The 19,466-nt window shown below is 45.8% G+C and overlaps 2 protein-coding genes across 5 annotated transcripts in view; both read right to left on the reverse strand.

Moving 5' to 3' along the window:
- Positions 1–2,560: 2,560 nt before the first annotated feature.
- Positions 2,561–12,753, reverse strand: tigara (TP53 induced glycolysis regulatory phosphatase a). Its single transcript, XM_028030251.1, has 6 exons — positions 11,977–12,753; positions 7,311–7,348; positions 7,086–7,207; positions 4,194–4,271; positions 3,988–4,098; positions 2,561–3,252 (listed from the first exon to the last, which is right to left on the reverse strand). Exons 1-6 carry the CDS (start codon positions 12,012–12,014, stop codon positions 2,884–2,886), a joined length of 756 nt encoding a protein of 251 aa, XP_027886052.1. The 5' UTR covers positions 12,015–12,753; the 3' UTR covers positions 2,561–2,883.
- A 2,573-nt stretch (positions 12,754–15,326) lies between these two features.
- Positions 15,327–19,466, reverse strand: part of ccnd2a (cyclin D2, a) — a 124,313-nt gene continuing 120,173 nt past the window's right edge. For 3 of the 4 annotated variants that reach the window (XM_028030237.1, XM_028030227.1, XM_028030210.1), the window contains one exon: positions 15,327–17,930. In XM_028030237.1, coding sequence (XP_027886038.1) covers positions 17,769–17,930 — 162 coding nt within the window. In that variant the 3' untranslated portion in view covers positions 15,327–17,768. The remainder of the gene's footprint in view (positions 17,931–19,466) is intronic. The other variant, XM_028030218.1, reaches the window with a different exon arrangement.

The following is a 19,466-nucleotide window of genomic DNA, read 5'->3' on the forward strand; positions in this document are numbered from 1 at the left end:
GCAATGAAGATATTTATTTATTGAGATGTGTAAAATAACTTCTTTTATTGTGAGCTGTTTTTTATTTATATATTTCTGATAGAAAATAAAAAGTAGAAAAAATGCATGAAACCAGAAAAGTTCTTCAGCTTCTTTAATCAGACCAGGAAGACGTTTGATAGCAGAGATATGATTACCTGCCAGTGCAGAAACGTTTCTGACCAGCAGTAGACTCGTCCATCTGGCCTGACACGTTGGAGTCAGAAAACGACTCAACGTGAACGAACACGTCTAAAAAACGTCAGCATGTTTAACGGGTTAGCTAACGCTAGCACCAAGAACGTACTGATCATCTGGATCATGTGTTCCCCAGGACTAAAACTGTTCCAGCTGTTTATCTAATAACTTTTCAAAACTCGAAGTAAGGTTCTGTTCTCTAGCTAACAGCTAGCACACAGCGCTAACATTAGCAGAAGGCTAAAAACTGTGAGGATTTGAGTTTTCTGTGTGTTTAGTTTGGTTTCTGTGTCAGTTGAGTCTCTGTGTTGTCCCGTCTACCCCTTGATTGATCTCAGCTGTGTCTCGTTCCCCTGATTTCCCTCTGAGTGTTTAAATCCACCTGTGTCTCTTGTCGGGTCCTCGTCTTTCTGCCGTCTGTTGTCTTTATTTCTAGCTGAGTTACCAGAGTTACCATCATTTTCTCTACTAACTCACCATTCCACAACCACAAAACATGACAAAAACAAGATTATCAACACAACTAATTCATGTCTAAGATAGTTTGTTGTCATCTTAGCGTTATTAGCAGCTTAGCGTTTTGCTGTGGTGGTTTCCACAGATGGGAGGAAACGAGTCTTGATGCTAGCAGAGGTCGCTGAAGCTTTAGTCCTTGAGGAGCTTCATGCTAACAAAGAGGAGTTTGATATGGAAACATTTCCCATGAAATCAAATGTAACCAGACTGACGGGGTGTGATGAGCTGTGTGTGTTAATATACCCAACAACCCTCAGTCTGACTTCAGCTTCAGCCTTCAACCTCACTGTGAGAAATAAAAATGGCGGATTCCTGAACCTGATTAGCCGAAGGTCCATGACCTTGTTTAGTTCTACAGCAAATACTGTGATGTAATAGTTCAGAAAACATAACAGGAGATGGAAAAAAGTGAAGAAAGCAAAGATAAATACTCTGCGTTGCACAGAGAGAAACCTTTCTGCTCTGCCAGAGACTCCCAGCCTGAGCTGATCACTGTGAGGTCACCGGCACCAATTAGCTGGACCTCTGATGAATGAGGTCAGCCACTAACAGGGGAATGTTTATGAAATCACCGATTTCATGTTAAATATTTTTATTTGTTATTTTGTGGAAATCGGTTTTCACTTCGACACTAAAAGGTTCAATTTACATTGTTTTCCCAAGAAAGCAGAAAAGCCAAATTGTGCTGATCATGATTGATCTGCAAAAGCAGTGAAGGAGGTGAATAAGCTTTATTCTGAAAACTGGCGAAACCAAACCTGTGATGTTATTTGGTAAAAATAGATTAAAGCAAACAGCATCTACTCTCCACAGATCTGGAGCAGAGCTGTTCACAAACTCTAAACTAGCAGATTCATTTACAGCAGATGACAGCTTTTGATGTTTCTTTGTATGGGCTGATTCATATTTTACTGTATTTATCGTCTTTATTAAATTGTTCTGAACATTTTCCACCTCATCTATAAATGACGCATTTCAGAGTAATGAGGTCTGTAGAAAACTACAGATCTACAGATCACACTGTCCACAGGACAGGCTGAACAGGTCACACACACACACACACACACACACACACACACACACACACACAGTTCAGGAGATGATGATGATGATGATGATTTAATGAAGCTTTTCATTAATTCTTATATTTTTATTACTATGATCATTCTTACATGTGAGAGTGATTCCAATATCATTTATAATGTTTTGTTTTTATCATTTTTGTTCACAAAACAAACTTATTTACAAATTAATAGATAAAAATAGCTGGAGAATTATGTCGCAGTTTGTTTGGATTTATGAAGCATGCTAATAAAAATACATAAATAAATAAAATAAACTGTAATCAGCTGCAGAGTTTAATAGAAGTGCTGGAGTTAGTCCATTTTGACATAGGCTAGAGATAGGCCAAATGACCTGAAGGATTGCTTTTGTTCTGTAAATAAGGCCATTACCTTATAAGTACCCTGGTAATGGCCTCAACGCATTTCACAGTTGCACAATTGTTCCTTAGACTTAGACTTAGACTGGATAATGCAGCACAACATCATGGATCAGCTGCAAAAGGTCACATCTCTCCAAAAACACTTCATGTATGCTTCAAAACTAGACTGAAGAGCATTACCTACAGGAGATCTGATCTCCTGCAGGTATCATAGATACCCACCCCCAACATGGACTATTCACACTCCTACCTTCTGGCCTGACGGTCAACGGCCACATTTACAATTGAAGAAGGGATGCTAATTTGAGCCATCAGTCGTTGGTTCTTTTGGCACTGTTTCAGTAAGTCTGGGGAGAAATCGAAAACCTAGTACTCCTTATGCAGTAAATGCATTAATAAATACAGCAGACATTCATGAACAGTTACAGTTTCTTCAGATGATAAAATACTGAACCAATAGAAATCTCTCTTATTCATATTTTCAACGTGGACTTTGAGAACATATCATAAAAAAGGAAACCTCTCATGGTTCAGTCAATTTATTTTCACCCGTTGATTATAAATGATAATCAAATATTAATATTTGTGTTTTATGTCTTTTTGTTGAGCCTGTTTATAATAAAACTAAACATTGTGCCATCATCATCTTCTGTAGACAATGAGGGTTTCCTTCACTAAAATAAATTCATTAAGAAATCATGAGCAGGTTATTCATCCTGCTTTGCCCCCCCCACCCTGTGAATGAACACACAGCGCATGCCTGACACCACAAAGCGCGCCCCCTGCCGGGCCACCGTCAGGTTGAACCTGCAGATCCCCGCGTTGGGGCTCAGCGAAAACATGCGCTTCCTGTCGCAGCCTGCAGGGGCGCTGCACCGCAGCTCCTCCACGAAGTAACGCACCGCCACGCACATGTAGGCGCCGTGGGAGACAACCAGCGCGTGGGCGTGGAGGGCCCCTATTTCGTCATCAGGCCCCCCCTCAGCAGAGGAGACATCAGCGCCCCCTGCAGGCCAGTGCTCTGCCCCGATCTGCTGCAGCATTTTCTCCATGAACTGCTGGACCCGCAGCTTCACCTGGAGAAGCCAAAATCTGGATTATTCATCCTGTCATCAGAGGAAAATGGGGCTTTTTTTCACTCATATTTTCACCCTGTTATTCATTCATTTATGAATGACAGTTTCAAACTAAATATTTAAGCTAAATATTTAGTTTGAAACTATATTTACTTAGCAAGCTAATGTTGCACACTCAAACAAAAGTGATGTCGAGACATGCGGTGGTTGTAAATTTCCTTTACTTTCATTTTTTGCTGAAAATACAAACAACATTCACAAATCAGACGTGCGTCACAAAATGGCTGCTGTGTTCTACTGCGCTTACGTTCTTCAACACAGAAACCTAGGACCCAAGGCTGCCCTAAGCGCCTGTTCAAAACTCACTCTCAGCCAGAATAGTTACCAACATATATATGAATGTTCAGCTTAACGTGGACACTGAAAAACAGTGATTTTTAATAACAAAACAAAACATTCATAGGAAAGAGAATAGAATCATATTTAATGGGTGGGGGGTCCTTGATCTAAAGTCCCCAGCAACTGGTCCCACATACTAAAGATTTACCTTCAAACTAAATATTTAGTGAAAAAGCTAATAGTCTGAAGCTAAATATTTCACTTGCCAACTAAATATTTATGGAGATAATTATTTTCCTAGCACCCACCCGCTGTAAACACGTGCTTGGATAAAGAACTTATGGCTGTCTGCTGCCACCTAGTGGCCAGTCGCTGAATGACTAACAGATTCCTGACCTGATCTGGAGTCTCGCCCTCCGGAGGGGTGAAATCCGGGAACGGTTCCCCCGCCGCCCTGGCCATGTCTCTGAGGTCCTCAACCCGTCCGCCTTCTGCGACCCCAAAACTCTGGGAAATAACGAGGCATTCACACAAAAAAAACTTTAACATTCTTCAATTAAACCTTTTATCTGGAGAACCTATTTCCATCAGAAATCACCTACTTTCTCTTTTAGCAAAGGGTCACACACCATCTGGAGCCGCAGACAGCTGCTGTTCTGCTGCATGATCTTCTCAGCAGTCTGCAGGTCAAATCAAAGCAGACAATAATGATGATGATGATGTTGAAGCTCCTGAAACATCAGCGCCCTTTATTGGATCAGAAACATGTTGAAGTCTGAAGGGTGGTCTCCGGTGATCAGAGTGCCTTCAACATGTCTGCTGTGATTCCCTCATGGCTGAGAACTCTGCTACTGATTTTATTACTCAGAGTAAAGGAGCTCAACAAAAGTTTTATGCCTCTTGAGTTTTATGACCGAAAGTTTGTGGGTACGAATACTTCTGGGACGAACTGTACACTCAAACCTTCACACTGTAAACAAGCCTCCGGCCACCAGGAGGCAGCAGTGCTCAGACTAATCAACAAGAAGAAGAAGCCTACCAACGTTTGTGACGTGGAAACAAAATGGCAGGAGAGGGAAGGAAAGTGAGTCCGATGAAGAATTAAGGCAAGACAGAGATTTTCTTTTTTAAATACAATAATTATATTGTATAATATTTATAATTATAAATAAAGATGAAATATTACTAGAAGGAAGTTGCAAAATTACAAGGAAAAACTAGAAAATGTCTGAAGAAATTTAAGCGGGGCCTGCCAAAGTGCCCGTCGGTTGGAACCCAGCGTTCTGATGCTAAAAATTAGCATCAATGCTAAACTTAGCCAAAGTATAGTCAATAGCATGTGGGGAATCAAAAGCATGTTGACTAACATGGACTTATGCCATTCAGTATGTTAAAATTAGTGTATAAGTTAAACTTAGCCAAAATGCTAATGTTAGCAGACAGAATTCTGTCTGTTCTGAACAAAGCAGTCCGAACAACTTCTTCCGGTTAAGGATCTGTAAGAGCGATCCGAAAACCGTTTGAAGTGTATAAGAGTGCCATTTTTCGTCTCCCATAGTAACACAATTCATATCTGTAGCTCTCTCCGCACTAACCTGAGAGAAAAAGATAGTAAAGGCCTGAGAGGAATATTCAGGTTTTTATTTTGAAATTTTCAGTAAGCTTTATTTTAAAGTTCTACGCTAATCCTATGATTAGTGTTCGGGTTAAATCAGTTATATAATGCCCAAAACATTCTGCTCAGCCCTCCTCTGTAGGCACTGAGTGTCCGCCATGTTGTAGTTCTGACCTTCAGTCGTTGTAGTTCTAAAGAGCAGCTGGACTTTCAGCCGACACTGAGAGAGACAGAGAGGTTGGAAAACAATTCTATCTATGTGAGTCCGTTTTTCTGAAAAAAGCAGTCCGAACAACTCCTTCCAGTTTGGGAACCGTGATACGTATTCAAAAACCGTTCAAAGCGTATGAGAGTGCAATTTGTCGTCTCTCATAGTACCACGATTCATACCTGTAACTCACTCACAGTAATAGCAGCGATGAGAGAAAAATGGTGTGTGCTGAGCTCTGAAAGTTTTCAGAAAAATGAATGGCTGAGAGCGTCAGTTATCCTGGCGCATGACTTCGCTCTGAAGCACCTTGACAGAAAACCGTAAGGCCTAGAGAAATTTCGAAAACATTTTGCGGGAGCAGGCATTCGGTGTGATGTCATGACCGGCTTTCATACCAATAGAGCGATATTTGTTGGCGTGACGGCGATTTCAAAATTATTTTGGGGGTAAAAAATCCACTCCGTTTCTCACTGTAACGGAGCGGCAGTTGGTGTCACTTACACTCTGCGTTTCAGCAGTTGGAAATTTTGCTCATTTTTTGCTTTTTACGTCGCCATCGTAACTCCAATCCCCAATAAAAATATCAGCTCCCTCCTTGGCATCAAGCCGCACGTCTTGATACCATTTTTGAGGGGGACACGCAGCGGTACGAGCCGCATTAACGGTGATGGAAGATTACTAAATAAATAAAGAGACATTGTATAGGTAATACATAGGTAATATAATATGTAATGCCTGGCAGGCCCCAAACATTTCGTTGAGAAAATCCTTGAGCAGCTCAGTTCATGGACTCAGTGGTTTTCTTAATTTGATGCTGATGTGTTTAAAGTTTTAGCATTTTCTTATTTTAAAATCCAATACCAAATATAACTGAGCAGTCTTCATTTTAACTTGGTTTTATAGGCAGGGACAGATTTTATTGTCATTCAACTGTACAATTAAAAATGTGCAAATTGAAAGAAATTTTGTTGCAAGGCTTCAATAATAATAAATAAATAATAATAAGTAATAGTAAAAGGATCGACATAAATGTATATAATAAAAGATTGAAGTAATGGCAGTTTATCATCCTTATGGCATGAGAGGTGGAGCTGCTGAACCTTTTCCCTGACCCTGCTGAGGGCGAAGGATCCTGGAGCGGCGCCGAGAAAACTCAGTCCCAGTGATTCTGTCTGCTGTCGTCACAACGCCAGTCAGAGTTTAGATGATCCAAACAGGCAGAGAGGAAGTGGTGAGGATGACAGGAGGTTTGTTCTCCTCATCCGACATAAAAACTGCAGACGTTGCTGAGCTTTCTTCACCAGACCAGAGATTTGGAGGAACCAGGTCAAAGCAACAATAATCTGCATCCCCAGGAATTTCATGTTTTCATTACATAGTGATTATAAAAATTGAAATTTATTCTGGTAATAATAAAAAACTCTTGTTTGGCCCAGATTGTGGTAAAGTGACTGGCAGCAGAAAAGACCAAAAGTAAGACAAAGTCTGCGTAACCATCTGGTTTATCATGAATGAAAAACTTTAAGTTTTATTTTTAATAAATCTGCTTTGATAATCAGGTAATAACCAGACAAATAAATACTATCAGATTCACAATAGTATTTCAACTGTCATGGAGGGAATAACGAAGAACCAGTGCATAAAGTTCTGCTGCAGACCGGGTCTGACCTGCTGGGCGCGCCGCATGTCGCTGCTGAACACGTTGCTGAAGCCAACGTCTCTGAGGTAAGAGCCTGCAGCCGCGGCCTGCTGCTGACCCGCTGCTGACAGGGAGGAGTCCACGGCCTGGCCTAGGAAATGGATCAGAACCAGAGGAATCAGAACCAAAGGAATCAGAACCAGAGGAATCAGAACCAAAGGAAATCATAAAGATGCTGCAGATCTTCCTCCTACCTTGTAACAGTCCTGCCTTGTTGTACTCTGTCTCTCCGCTGCACAGAACAGAAGGTTGATGGGAGTCATCATCCATCCGTCATCCATCCGTCATCCATCCGTCATCCATCCGTCATCCAGCCGTCATCCAGCCGTCATCCAGCCGTCATCCATCCGTCCATCATCCGTCCGCCGTCCGTCATCCAGCCGTCATCCATCCGTCATACAGCCGTCATCCATCCGTCATCCATCCGTCATCCATCCGTCATCCATCCGTCATCCAGCCGTCATCCATCCGTCCATCATCCGTCCGCCGTCCGTCATCCAGCCGTCATCCATCCGTCATCCATCCGTCATCCATCCGTCATCCAGCCGTCATCCAGCCGTCATCCATCCGTCCATCATCCGTCCGCCGTCCGTCATCCAGCCGTCATCCATCCGTCATACAGCCGTCATCCATCCGTCATCCATCCGTCATCCATCCGTCATCCAGCCGTCATCCAGCCGTCATCCATCCGTCCATCATCCGTCCGCCGTCCGTCATCCAGCCGTCATCCATCCGTCATCCAGCCGTCATCCAGCCGTCATCCATCCGTCCATCATCCGTCCGCCATCCGTCCGTCATCCAGCCGTTATCCATCCGTCCATCATCCGTCCGTCATCCGTCCGTCATCTATCCGTCCGTCATCCAGCCGTCATCCATCCGTCATCCAGCCGTCATCCATCCGTCATCTAGCCGTCATCCGTCCATCAGTCATCCAGCCGTCCGTCATCCGTCATCCATCCGTCATCCATCCGTCCATCATCCGTCCGTCATCCATCCGTCAACCATCCGTCCATCATCCGTCATCCGTCCGTCATCCATCCGTCATCCAGCCGGCATCCGTCCGTTATCCAGCCGTCATCCATCCGTCCGTCATCCATCCGTCCGTCATCCAGCTGTCATCCAGCCGTCCGTCATCCAGCCGTCATCCATCCGTCATACAGCCGTCATCCATCCGTCATCCATCCGTCATCCATCCGTCATCCATCCGTCATCCATCCGTCATCCAGCCGTCATCCAGCCGTCATCCATCCGTCCATCATCCGTCCGCCGTCCGTCATCCAGCCGTCATCCATCCGTCATACAGCCGTCATCCATCCGTCATCCATCCGTCATCCATCCGTCATCCAGCCGTCATCCAGCCGTCATCCATCCGTCCATCATCCGTCCGCCGTCCGTCATCCAGCCGTCATCCATCCGTCATCCAGCCGTCATCCAGCCGTCATCCATCCGTCCATCATCCGTCCGCCATCCGTCCGTCATCCAGCCGTCATCCATCCGTCATACAGCCGTCATCCATCCGTCATCCATCCGTCATCCATCCGTCATCCAGCCGTCATCCAGCCGTCATCCATCCGTCCATCATCCGTCCGCCGTCCGTCCGTCATCTATCCGTCCGTCATCCAGCCGTCATCCATCCGTCATCCAGCCGTCATCCATCCGTCATCTAGCCGTCATCCGTCCATCAGTCATCCAGCCGTCCGTCATCCGTCATCCATCCGTCATCCATCCGTCCATCATCCGTCCGTCATCCATCCGTCAACCATCCGTCCATCATCCGTCATCCGTCCGTCATCCATCCGTCATCCAGCCGGCATCCGTCCGTTATCCAGCCGTCATCCATCCGTCCGTCATCCATCCGTCCGTCATCCAGCTGTCATCCAGCCGTCCGTCATCCATCCCTCATCCATCCGTCATCCATCCGTCCGTCATCCATCCATCATCCATCCGTCCGTCATCCATCCGTCATCCATCCGTCCGTCATCCATCCATCATCCATCCATCCATCATCCATCCGTCCGTCATCCATCCGTCATCCATCCGTCATCCATCCGTCATCCATCCGTCATCCAGCCGTCATCCATCCGTCCATCATCCGTCCGCCGTCCGTTATCCAGCCGTCATCCATCCGTCATACAGCCGTCATCCATCCGTCATCCAGCCGTCATCCAGCCGTCATCCATCCGTCCATCATCCGTCCGCCATCCGTCCGTCATCCAGCCGTTATCCATCCGTCCATCATCCGTCCGTCATCCGTCCGTCATCTATCCGTCCGTTATCCAGCCGTCATCCATCCGTCCGTCATCCATCCGTCCGTCATCCAGCTGTCATCCAGCCGTCCGTCATCCATCCCTCATCCATCCGTCATCCATCCGTCCATCATCCGTCCGTCATCCATCCGTCAACCATCCGTCCATCATCCGTCATCCGTCCGTCATCCATCCGTCATCCAGCCGGCATCCGTCCGTTATCCAGCCGTCATCCATCCGTCCGTCATCCATCCGTCCGTCATCCAGCTGTCATCCAGCCGTCCGTCATCCATCCCTCATCCATCCGTCATCCATCCGTCCGTCATCCATCCATCATCCATCCGTCCGTCATCCATCCGTCATCCATCCGTCCGTCATCCATCCATCATCCATCCATCCATCATCCATCCGTCCGTCATCCATCCGTCATCCATCCATCCATCATCCATCTGTCATCCATCCCTCATCCATCCGTCCGTCATCCATCCGTCCGTCATCCATCCGTCATCCATCCGTCATCCATCCGTCCGTCATCCATCCGTCATCCATCCGTCATCCATCCATCCATCATCCATCCGTCCGTCATCCATCCGTCATCCAGCCGTCATCCATCCGTCATCCATCCATCATCCATCCGTCATCCATCCGTCCATCATCCGTCCGTCATCCATCCATCCATCATCCATCCGTCATCCATCCGTCCATCATCCATCCGTCATCCATCCATCCGTCATCCATCCATCATCCATCCATCATCCATCCGTCCGTCATCCATCCATCCATCATCCATCCGTCATCCATCCGTCCATCATCCATCCGTCATCCATCCGTCCATCATCCATCCGTCATCCATCCGTCCATCATCCATCCGTCATCCATCCATCCATCATCCATCCGTCCATCATCCATCCATCATCCATCCATCCATCATACATCCGTCATCCAGCCGTCATCCATCCGTCATCCATCCATCCATCATCCATCCGTCATCCATCCGTCATCCAGCCGGCATCCGTCCATTATCCAGCCGTCATCCATCCGTCCGTCATCCATCCGTCCGTCATCCATCCGTCCGTCATCCAGCTGTCATCCAGCCATCCGTCATCCATCCCTCATCCATCCGTCATCCATCCGTCCGTCATCCATCCATCATCCATCCGTCCGTCATCCATCCGTCATCCATCCGTCCGTCATCCATCCATCATCCATCCATCCATCATCCATCCGTCCGTCATCCATCCGTCATCCATCCATCCATCATCCATCTGTCATCCATCCCTCATCCATCCGTCCGTCATCCATCCGTCATCCATCCGTCATCCATCCATCATCCATCTGTCATCCATCCCTCATCCATCCATCATCCATCCGTCCGTCATCCATCCGTCATCCAGCCGTCATCCGTCCGTCATCCATCCATCATCCATCTGTCATGCATCCGCCCATCATCCATCCGTCATCCATCCGTCCATCATCCATCCGTCATCCATCCATCATCCATCCATCCATCATCCATCCGTCCGTCATCCATCCATCATCCAGCCGTCATCCATCCATCATCCATCCGTCATCCATCCATCATCCATCCGTCATCCATCCGTCCATCATCCATCCGTCATCCATCCATCCATCATCCATCCGTCCATCATCCATCCATCATCCATCCATCCATCATCCATCCATCATCCATCCGTCATCCATCCGTCCATCATCCATCCGTCATCCATCCATCCGTCATCCATCCATCATCCATCCATCATCCATCCGTCCGTCATCCATCCATCCATCATCCATCCATCATCCATCCGTCCATCATCCATCCGTCCATCATCCATCCATCATCCATCCACCCATCATCCATCCATCCATCATCCATCCGTCATCCAGCCGTCATCCATCCGTCATCCATCCATCCATCATCCATCCGTCATCCATCCGTCATCCATCCATCCATCCGTCATCCATCCATCATCCATCCATCCATCATCCATCCGTCCGTCATCCATCCGTCATCCATCCATCCATCATCCATCCGTCATCCATCCGTCCATCATCCATCCGTCATCCATCCGTCCATCATCCATCCGTCATCCATCCGTCCGTCATCCATCCGTCATCCATCCATCCATCATCCATCCGTCATCCATCCGTCCATCATCCATCCGTCATCCATCCGTCCATCATCCATCCGTCATCCATCCATCCATCATCCATCCGTCATCCATCCGTCATCCATCCATCCATCCGTCATCCATCCATCATCCATCCATCCATCATCCATCCGTCCATCATCCATCCGTCATCCATCCATCCATCACCCCCCACCCCCTCCCTGAGTTATCAATAACAGTAAAGTCGTGTTGATTCTGCCACATTGTGGTGAATGTTCGCTACAGCAGTGTTCACTGGGCTGACCATTAAAACCAGTATTCTGAACTGGGAAGCAGTAAAAGCTGCTTCTCCATGCTGACTCGGTACCATTGAGTTCTGACCTGGAGCGTTACCATGACTACCGGACACCTGCTGCGTTGCTTCATGCCACAGGAGACATGCAACCAGCTGCAGCCGGTCCACCAACACACACACACACACACACACAGAGCAGGGCACCTACTGCCGAACCAGGGTGAGTCCGACCCGCAGCGCCTTCATCCTGCAGCCGCTCCGCTCCTGGGGCAGGGCGTCCTACCAGAGGTCAGTCTGCCCACGTCCAGCCTCTGCGTGAACTCTGACCCCTTCAAACCGGAATAGCGCCCGGCTGTGACGTGGGAGGAACATGACACGCGCCTTCCAAAATAAAACTCTGAAAAGTGAGGCAGACATTTATAGATTTATTCTGGTTCTGGTGCATTTCCTAAACAATCAAACTATAAAACATGTTTAAAACCTACAGAAAGGAGCAAAGCGTTCATTCCTCTAAACCAGTGCTCTCCAACCTTTAATTACCGTGGACCGGTCAAGACTTGGCAATTTTGCTGCAGCCGGGGGTTTGGGGGGGAAATGCTTCTGCATGTTGGTGTTCCCACTAAAGCCTTTTTGTTTTATTGCCCCGATTTTCCCTTTACGACAATCTTCCAGCGTCCTGCAGTGAGTGCTGTGTAACGTGGTGATGTGTTGAATATGGCCGATCTAAAATCGTTCATATTCAACTTTGTCTCGGCCTGATTATCGCAGCCTGTGGGGTTTTTACTGACTGGGAGCGAAACGCAGCCTGTTGAATGTGACAGGTAGCCAATCAGAAAGCGCGGTGACGTCAGAACGGAGGGGATCCCAGACAGTTGTCATGGCAACTGAGACATCGGAGGTGATATGTGGAAATGTTTATTACTATATGTAAATGTCATTTTTAGATATATTTATTATATGTGGTTATGATTATTCAGTTAAAAATGTTAACTATGAAAAAACACGACTCACCTCCAAATCATAGAGCAGCAAATAGAGCAGCTGCTCCACCATCTTTTATCAAACTCCTTTTCTTTTTGTTTCGTCTTTTATCGCTTAAAATGAGCCACAAACTATAACCTCTGCTTCTACATCCTCATCCTGTTTGATTATTCTAAATTCATGTTTGGTCTGTTGGGGTTTTACTGGATTTTCTTCTGGAATCGGTTCTGTGGTGTGTTGCTGCTGGACTCAAGAACCGACCGAACCTGTTGGACTTTTATCGGCTCTGTGGTCACAGAGGTTTGGAAAATCGGCCCACAATCCTTAAATGGTGTGAACCAGACCTAAAACTCACAAGCTCCTCTCCTCTCGTCTCTCCACTGCCCTAACGCTCTCTGACTCTGGTCGCTATGGTAACATTTACATATCCCTTCAAAATAAGATACAGACGCGCCACAAAAACGAACATTTTACTTTGGTGAAAACTTTAACTCAGGATAACGACTAATGGAGCCCTGAGCTTGTTTCTCTGCAACCAGACGGTCCATCTGGGAGAGATGAGAGACGATGAGACCGGAAGTGTTGCTGATGCTCCGGGTTCTTGGTCTCTAGTGGAGAAGCAGCTTGAAGCTTCATTTCCTCATTAACATCCGGTCACCATATCATGCAGAGCTTGGACTGTGGGAATCACCTGCTGGGATAAATCCATCCTCCTGGCTCTTCTCTGGGCCTTTTCCCTTCACAAAGAAACTTTCCAAACAATCTGATCCGTTTCTGACTCATTTTGCTGCTTGTGGCTCCATGTTGGCGGCAAGACGGAACCGAGAGAGTCCGGTTAAAGGATTTTCAAAATAAAAGATCCTCCACACTCAAATAATTCATAAAACAGAAATATTTAATTATTTCTTGCGCTGCCCGGTACCAATTTGTAATTGGTTTTTACTGCAGATCATAGAAAGAAAGAAAAGGAATTCATTTATAACAAACATCAGAAACTCCATCTGGGTACAGCATAAAAAATTAGTTTCATCTGAGAGAAAATACTCAATCTAGAGGAAACTTCTGCAAAAATGATGAAGAAATGCATAAATGAAGTGATTTTAATGATTAGTTATGGTTGTAGTAACCGAAGCGATGAAATGAAGACTGTTGGTTTTACAGGAATGAATATTCATCACCAGGTGTGTCGTCCATTTTGACTGAAGGTCAAAGGTGAAGAGCTAAAAGAGCTGGAGCTCCAGAAGGATTTTCAAAGAAGGAAGTGCTGCCATGATTAGTAAATGTTGTGCAGGTTGAAGTTATGAGAATTTTAATTTGATCAGAGAAGCGCACCAACACTGAAAAAATATCCTCTTCAAAACTATCATGCAGAAAAGTTATTCATAGGTTAATTTAGTCTTATTTCAAGACATATTTGCTCTAGAAACTAGAAAAAATACTTCGAAGGGTTTCATGGTTTTGCAGTGAATGCAACAAAAAAAAAGTAATTTAATCTGAATTGACTCCACTGACAATAATTAATTTAAACACAATAATATCATCTGGTTGAGCATCTGACCTCTTCATCAATCATGTTATTTGGTCGTAGTTGTTAAATGATCTAATTATATTAAACAGTTTTTTGCCATATGGGTCAAAACTGTAAATTAACTGAATTTAGCAAAATGTTTTTTTACCTGCATAAGTATAAACAAAATAAAATCCTAATAAAGTTAAGAAGTTTGATTTCTGTAGAAAACTGAACTGTAAATCGTTTCATGATGAACCTGCAGGTTTACCTTGTTTAAAAGAAAATCTGACAACATTTTAAAATTAAATTTTTATATTATTTTCTCTCCATTTTTGGTGTTTATTCTCAGCAACAAAGACAGAAATAAAAACTCCACCTTTTCTCACCAAAGTCCGTTTTGAGTCAAACTTCCTGGATGTTTGAGGTTCTGTTTCCTCCAATGAGCAAAAACAAACATGTTGGATTGAACCAGAATAGCTTCCATTTTAGTCTGGACTAAAAAATGTTTTCAATCCCCAGACCGCACTTTGGACCACCCTGCATGAAAGTCAATCTGTGATGGCGAACAGTCCAGCAGATTAATGCAGAATTAGCATTTAAACGATCATTTTAATATGAAATTACCCAGAATTTATTCTGCTGTTACTGGAAAATTCATTTTTTAGAAAGGGTTAGGGTTATCCTGTTCATCCTGTTGCATCGCTTTATCTTCAAAGACAAATGACTCTTTAATCAACATGAATATTTTTGGGATTAACTGTTACAGACGCATCTTGAGAGGACACCAACTGATCAGAACCGCCTGAAAGAACAAATCCAACAGAACCACTTTAATTACTTTCAGATCATCTTTGAGATTAAAATTATTTTCCTTTCTATAGAGAGATGGTTTGGTGTGGAAACAGAAAACCTGTGGCTGTTTTGCTGACTCAGCAGCATTGATCCCGGCCATGCAGGGTAGAAGGGGGGGGGGGGGGGGGCAGACGGCCGCTGTGGCGTCACACCCTTCAGAGCAGAAGTTTATTGAGGTGCATGATGAGCACCAGGAAATGACCAATCAGAACGTCTCACATACAGAATCCATTTTATTCATGGTGATCATGGACATGGAAAGCAGAAACTTTGGCCATCCTGGGGATTTTCCCCTCTGTAGCACAGAACAAGTCAGCTGTAGCACCAACACAGACAAGCATGAACATGCATGGCGGTTCAGGAAGTTTCCTCCTCTCTTCCTGTTGTGGTCAGAGTCCAGCTGAAGCTTCGCTTAGTTCCTGTCGTTGCTCATGGAAACAGTAGGAATGGTTCCTCCTGCCTCTGCAGAGGTATATGTGATGGATCTGTGTGTGACTGAGTCCAGTAATCCTGAGGCATGGCACGCCCTGAAGAAGAACGTGACGGAAACAGGAAACAGAAAACAGGAAATGAAACGTCCCGTCCATCCATCTGTACGAGGAACATTTCCAGTCAAATCCTCGCCTTCTAAAACCTTCTACTTTGTTTCTGGATGTATCTCTTAAGCAGTAAAATAATTATATTATAATACAAATGTTTATAAAATAGCAGCACACAAGTGACACATCACAACTAAGTAATGTTATTTTGTATAAATGAAAAATTCATAGCTCATAGCAGCGCAAAAAACACAATAAAATATCCACACTTTTTGTTGTTGACATCTTCACACCGCGGACCGCTCTTCACTTTGGAATACAGTATCTCTAAAACCAAAACCCCCACAGTGGGTCTGATGGCCCCCTAGAGAAACACACACAACACACACACACAACACATACACACACATACACGCTGAACTGTGGCATCGATATTAAACACACGCTGCACGAAATCTGCAGGAAAAAGTAATCATGTTCAGGAGAGAGCTTCCATCAGGCCAAAGGATGACGGGGCAGAAACAAGCTGGGGTGGGACATGGAAAATGAAAACCAGAGTCAGCCACATGAAACCGGATCCGGAACCAGAACTGGAGCCGTTTCTGGGGAAGCGGCACGAGAAAGTTTGGGTTCTTTTGAACAGAGCCTGTTATGGCTACAAACATCACAAACAAACACGGGCCCCATGTGAGCCGGGTTAGGGTGGTGCAGTACTGAGGGGGCCCACTGAGTTCAAACTGGTCTTTTTTTTTGGTCTGGGTTCAAACTGGAGAGGGTTATGGGATCTCTCCTTTGTGGAGAGAATCAGCTGGGTCTCTAATGACTTTAAAGAAAACCCAACTCGACACATGGGCTCTCTGCTGCCCTCCTGTGGCTCTCTGTGGCTGATGCAGATAAATAAAAACAAAATGTCAAGTAAAAAAAAAAAAAATCTAATCTTTTCATTGAGAAAGGAAAAGCAGAGTCTCCGGATTCGAACCGATCCGATCGGGCTCTGCATGAATATCTGATTGGATCATCTGGGAGGAGTTTTAGCAGGACTGGAGGACAAGCTGCTGCTGGAATCTGCAGCAGGTTCTGGTTCTGGTTGGGATCCAGAGAAATGAGGAATGAAAGCTCCTCACTCCTGGTCCGGAGGCCGTTTGATTTGAGCTTCACCTCAAAGTGCCTAGCTATTAAAATCATAAAGGGAGCTGGACGGGACCCCAGCGGGCCCCCGGCCCTCAGGTCCAGCTACACGTAAAGGAAAACATCAGAGGGTTCTGCTTGATCCACTCCAACCTCTGCAGCTCCTCCTGCACCCTGTGCAGCTACTGAGGGCCGCCCAGGGCCGCGCCCCGGCCCCTCCTCGGCCCCCGGCCCGGAGGTAAGAACCTCTGGGTCGGAGGTGAAGCCCTGATGAGACAAAGTGTCTCTCTGCTAACGCACCTGTCCCCCGTTAGCTCAGGTGAGCTGCAGCACGAGGCTGAACAGCTTTCACACACACACACACACCCTCTCTCTCCAGCCAGCTGCATCCTCAAACCGATGCAAACAAGCAGCCTGAACCAAAGGAGCTCATGAAGTCCCAAAATATTTTTGATGGTATCAATAATTATAAATATTACTAATAACTATTATCGTTCCAGCGGTTGCCTGGCAACGGGACCATCTGCTCTACACAGTTCTGTCCGTCCATAGAGGTGGACGATCTGGCAGTGGAGGACTCGTCCTCTTCGTCCACCGCCTGCAGACGGCGAAAAAAATCATCTTTGCAAATAAAAATAGAAAAAGGATCATCTGCAGTTCTCCTGTCTGCAGCTGTAAAGGCAGAACGATTCCCTTCTGCCTCCAAGGCAGCGCAGCTTCACCAGGCTTGTTGCTTTTACACTAGAGCATCAGAGAAAATCGATTTCATGTGCAGGAGGTTTTGTGTTTTTTTTTGTTGCTTTTTTTTTGTTTTTGCTTGAAGAAAAGATCAACTACAAAACTAGCCAGCACTGTCCTTGTATTTCTTTAAAAGCCTTGTGTTTTTAACAATTTTTTGCTCTTTTGTTCTTTTTTTCTGCTTTTATGAAGACTGAAAGTTTTTTTAAAAAAGATTCTTGTAAATCCTGTGCAACGGCGCCCTCTGGTGCTTCACAAGTTGACGTCACGGACGTCTGTGGGCGTGGAGGCCTGGTCCAGCTCCTCCAGGCCCTTCCCGCTGGGGCCCCGCTGCGTCTGCTGCTGCTGCCGGCCCTCACGCAGGCTGCTCTCCAGGACGCGCTCGATCTGCTCCTGGCACTCCTTCAGAACGTCCTGCAGGGAAACGCTCACATTTCAGGTTCCACAGTTCTCACAAACTGGGTGGTTCTGTGTGTAAATACAGAAATTTATTATGAAAAAACCTGAGCGGAACCCCAGAGGAACCTCAGGGGAACCTCAGAGGAACCAGATATTAACCACAAAGGAACCCCAGAGGAACCTAAGCAGAACACCAGGGGAACCTCAGAGGAACCAGAAATTAACCACAAAGGAACCCCAGAGGAACCGAAGCGGAACCCCTCTCTGCTGCTCCAGCTGTGCAGCCAGAGCTGAGGGTTCCTCCAGCCCACCAGGGTCGTCTGCTGGGATCTTTCCCCATGGTTCTCCCTGCTCCCCCTTCTTCCTCCGTCATTCCCAAGCATTCAAACTTCAGCAGTAGCCCTGACAACAGCAACTGAACACACAGCCAGCATTAGAGCAACATTAATTGCATCCACCTCCTGTAGGAAACACAAAGGCTGTGCTTTTTTAATGATAGCCGATGTGTCCGCCTGCAGGGCATCCATCCGAGGCCCAGACTCCTCTGGTTCCACCATCAAAGGCCGCCAAGGCAATCAGACAATCCACCTGGGAGCTGAAATCCTCAGCAGCAAGGAGGACCAAAACACGCCGCGCTCCTCCTCCACGCCGAGTCACAGGCCCGTGGAGTCCACTTTAACCCGACTCCAGTCTAGGCAGACTGGTGGGGAGACGTCTGCCTACAAACTCCGGTTTGTCTGATGAGGTGTGATTGAATTCTGACCTGTGGTCCTCCAAACCTCAGTCTGGGTTCGGTTGAAGTGAATGCCAAGTGGATCGCTCCCAAAGCAGGAAGTGGACTACAAAGCAGGGCATTCTGGGTAAATACAAAAAGAGCCAACATGCTAGCCTCCTGGTCTTTAGTCAAAGACTAAAGAGAAATCCTCCAGCCACTAAAACCTGACGGCTCAATTTCAGATTCCATTTGGTGAAGATAATGGGCTCTTTGCACCTCAGTTTCCGTGTTTGGGGAAAATCAATCTTTTCCGATCTATTGAAAAAGTCTCTTTCCACTGGTTGTGTCCAAGGTAACAGTTAATGATGTACATCGATCCGAAGCCCCGACAATAATCTGGAGAAAGGTTTTAAGATGTTCGCCTCGTTATACACAGATACGAAGGTGAGTTTTACTTTCTTTAAACTTTGTGGCTAACATTAGCTTTAGCTTATGCTAGTAGGAAATATTCTCTGACATTTTCTTGTAAAAATGTGCTATCTAAGTATCTAAACATTTTTCATCCATTCTAACGGACAATGTTTTTACCTTGTGTTCAAGTATATTAGGTGGTTTATTGTCGTTAGTGTCAGAGACCAAGTAACGGGGATTTTACGGTTCAGGCTTTTTGCTTCTGCAGCCTGAGGAACAACAAGCCCATAACTTAACAGTAGAGCAGCTCTGGTGTCGGAGTTCTAGTTCAGCTGACGGTTCAGGTTCAGTTGTTGCTTTTAGAAAAATATGGCCGTGTTCCTTAAGGTCTCCGTGTTATTTCGCTTTATTAGTTTAGCATGTTT

The sequence above is a fragment of the Xiphophorus couchianus genome, chromosome 2 (assembly GCF_001444195.1).
Source record: "Xiphophorus couchianus chromosome 2, X_couchianus-1.0, whole genome shotgun sequence".
Taxonomy (NCBI): domain Eukaryota; kingdom Metazoa; phylum Chordata; class Actinopteri; order Cyprinodontiformes; family Poeciliidae; genus Xiphophorus; species Xiphophorus couchianus.

Excerpts from the sequence above, each read along its gene's own strand:
- tigara (XM_028030251.1), bottom strand. The coding sequence starts at position 12,014 with ATGAAGGCGCTGCGGGTCGGACTCACCCTGGTTCGGCA. Across the intron at positions 4,099-4,193 it reads ACCCTTTGCTAAAAGAGAAA|AGTTTTGGGGTCGCAGAAGG; the intron begins GTAGGTGATTTC and ends GTTATTTCCCAG. Across the intron at positions 3,253-3,987 it reads AGGGCGAGACTCCAGATCAG|GTGAAGCTGCGGGTCCAGCA; the intron begins GTCAGGAATCTG and ends TGGCTTCTCCAG.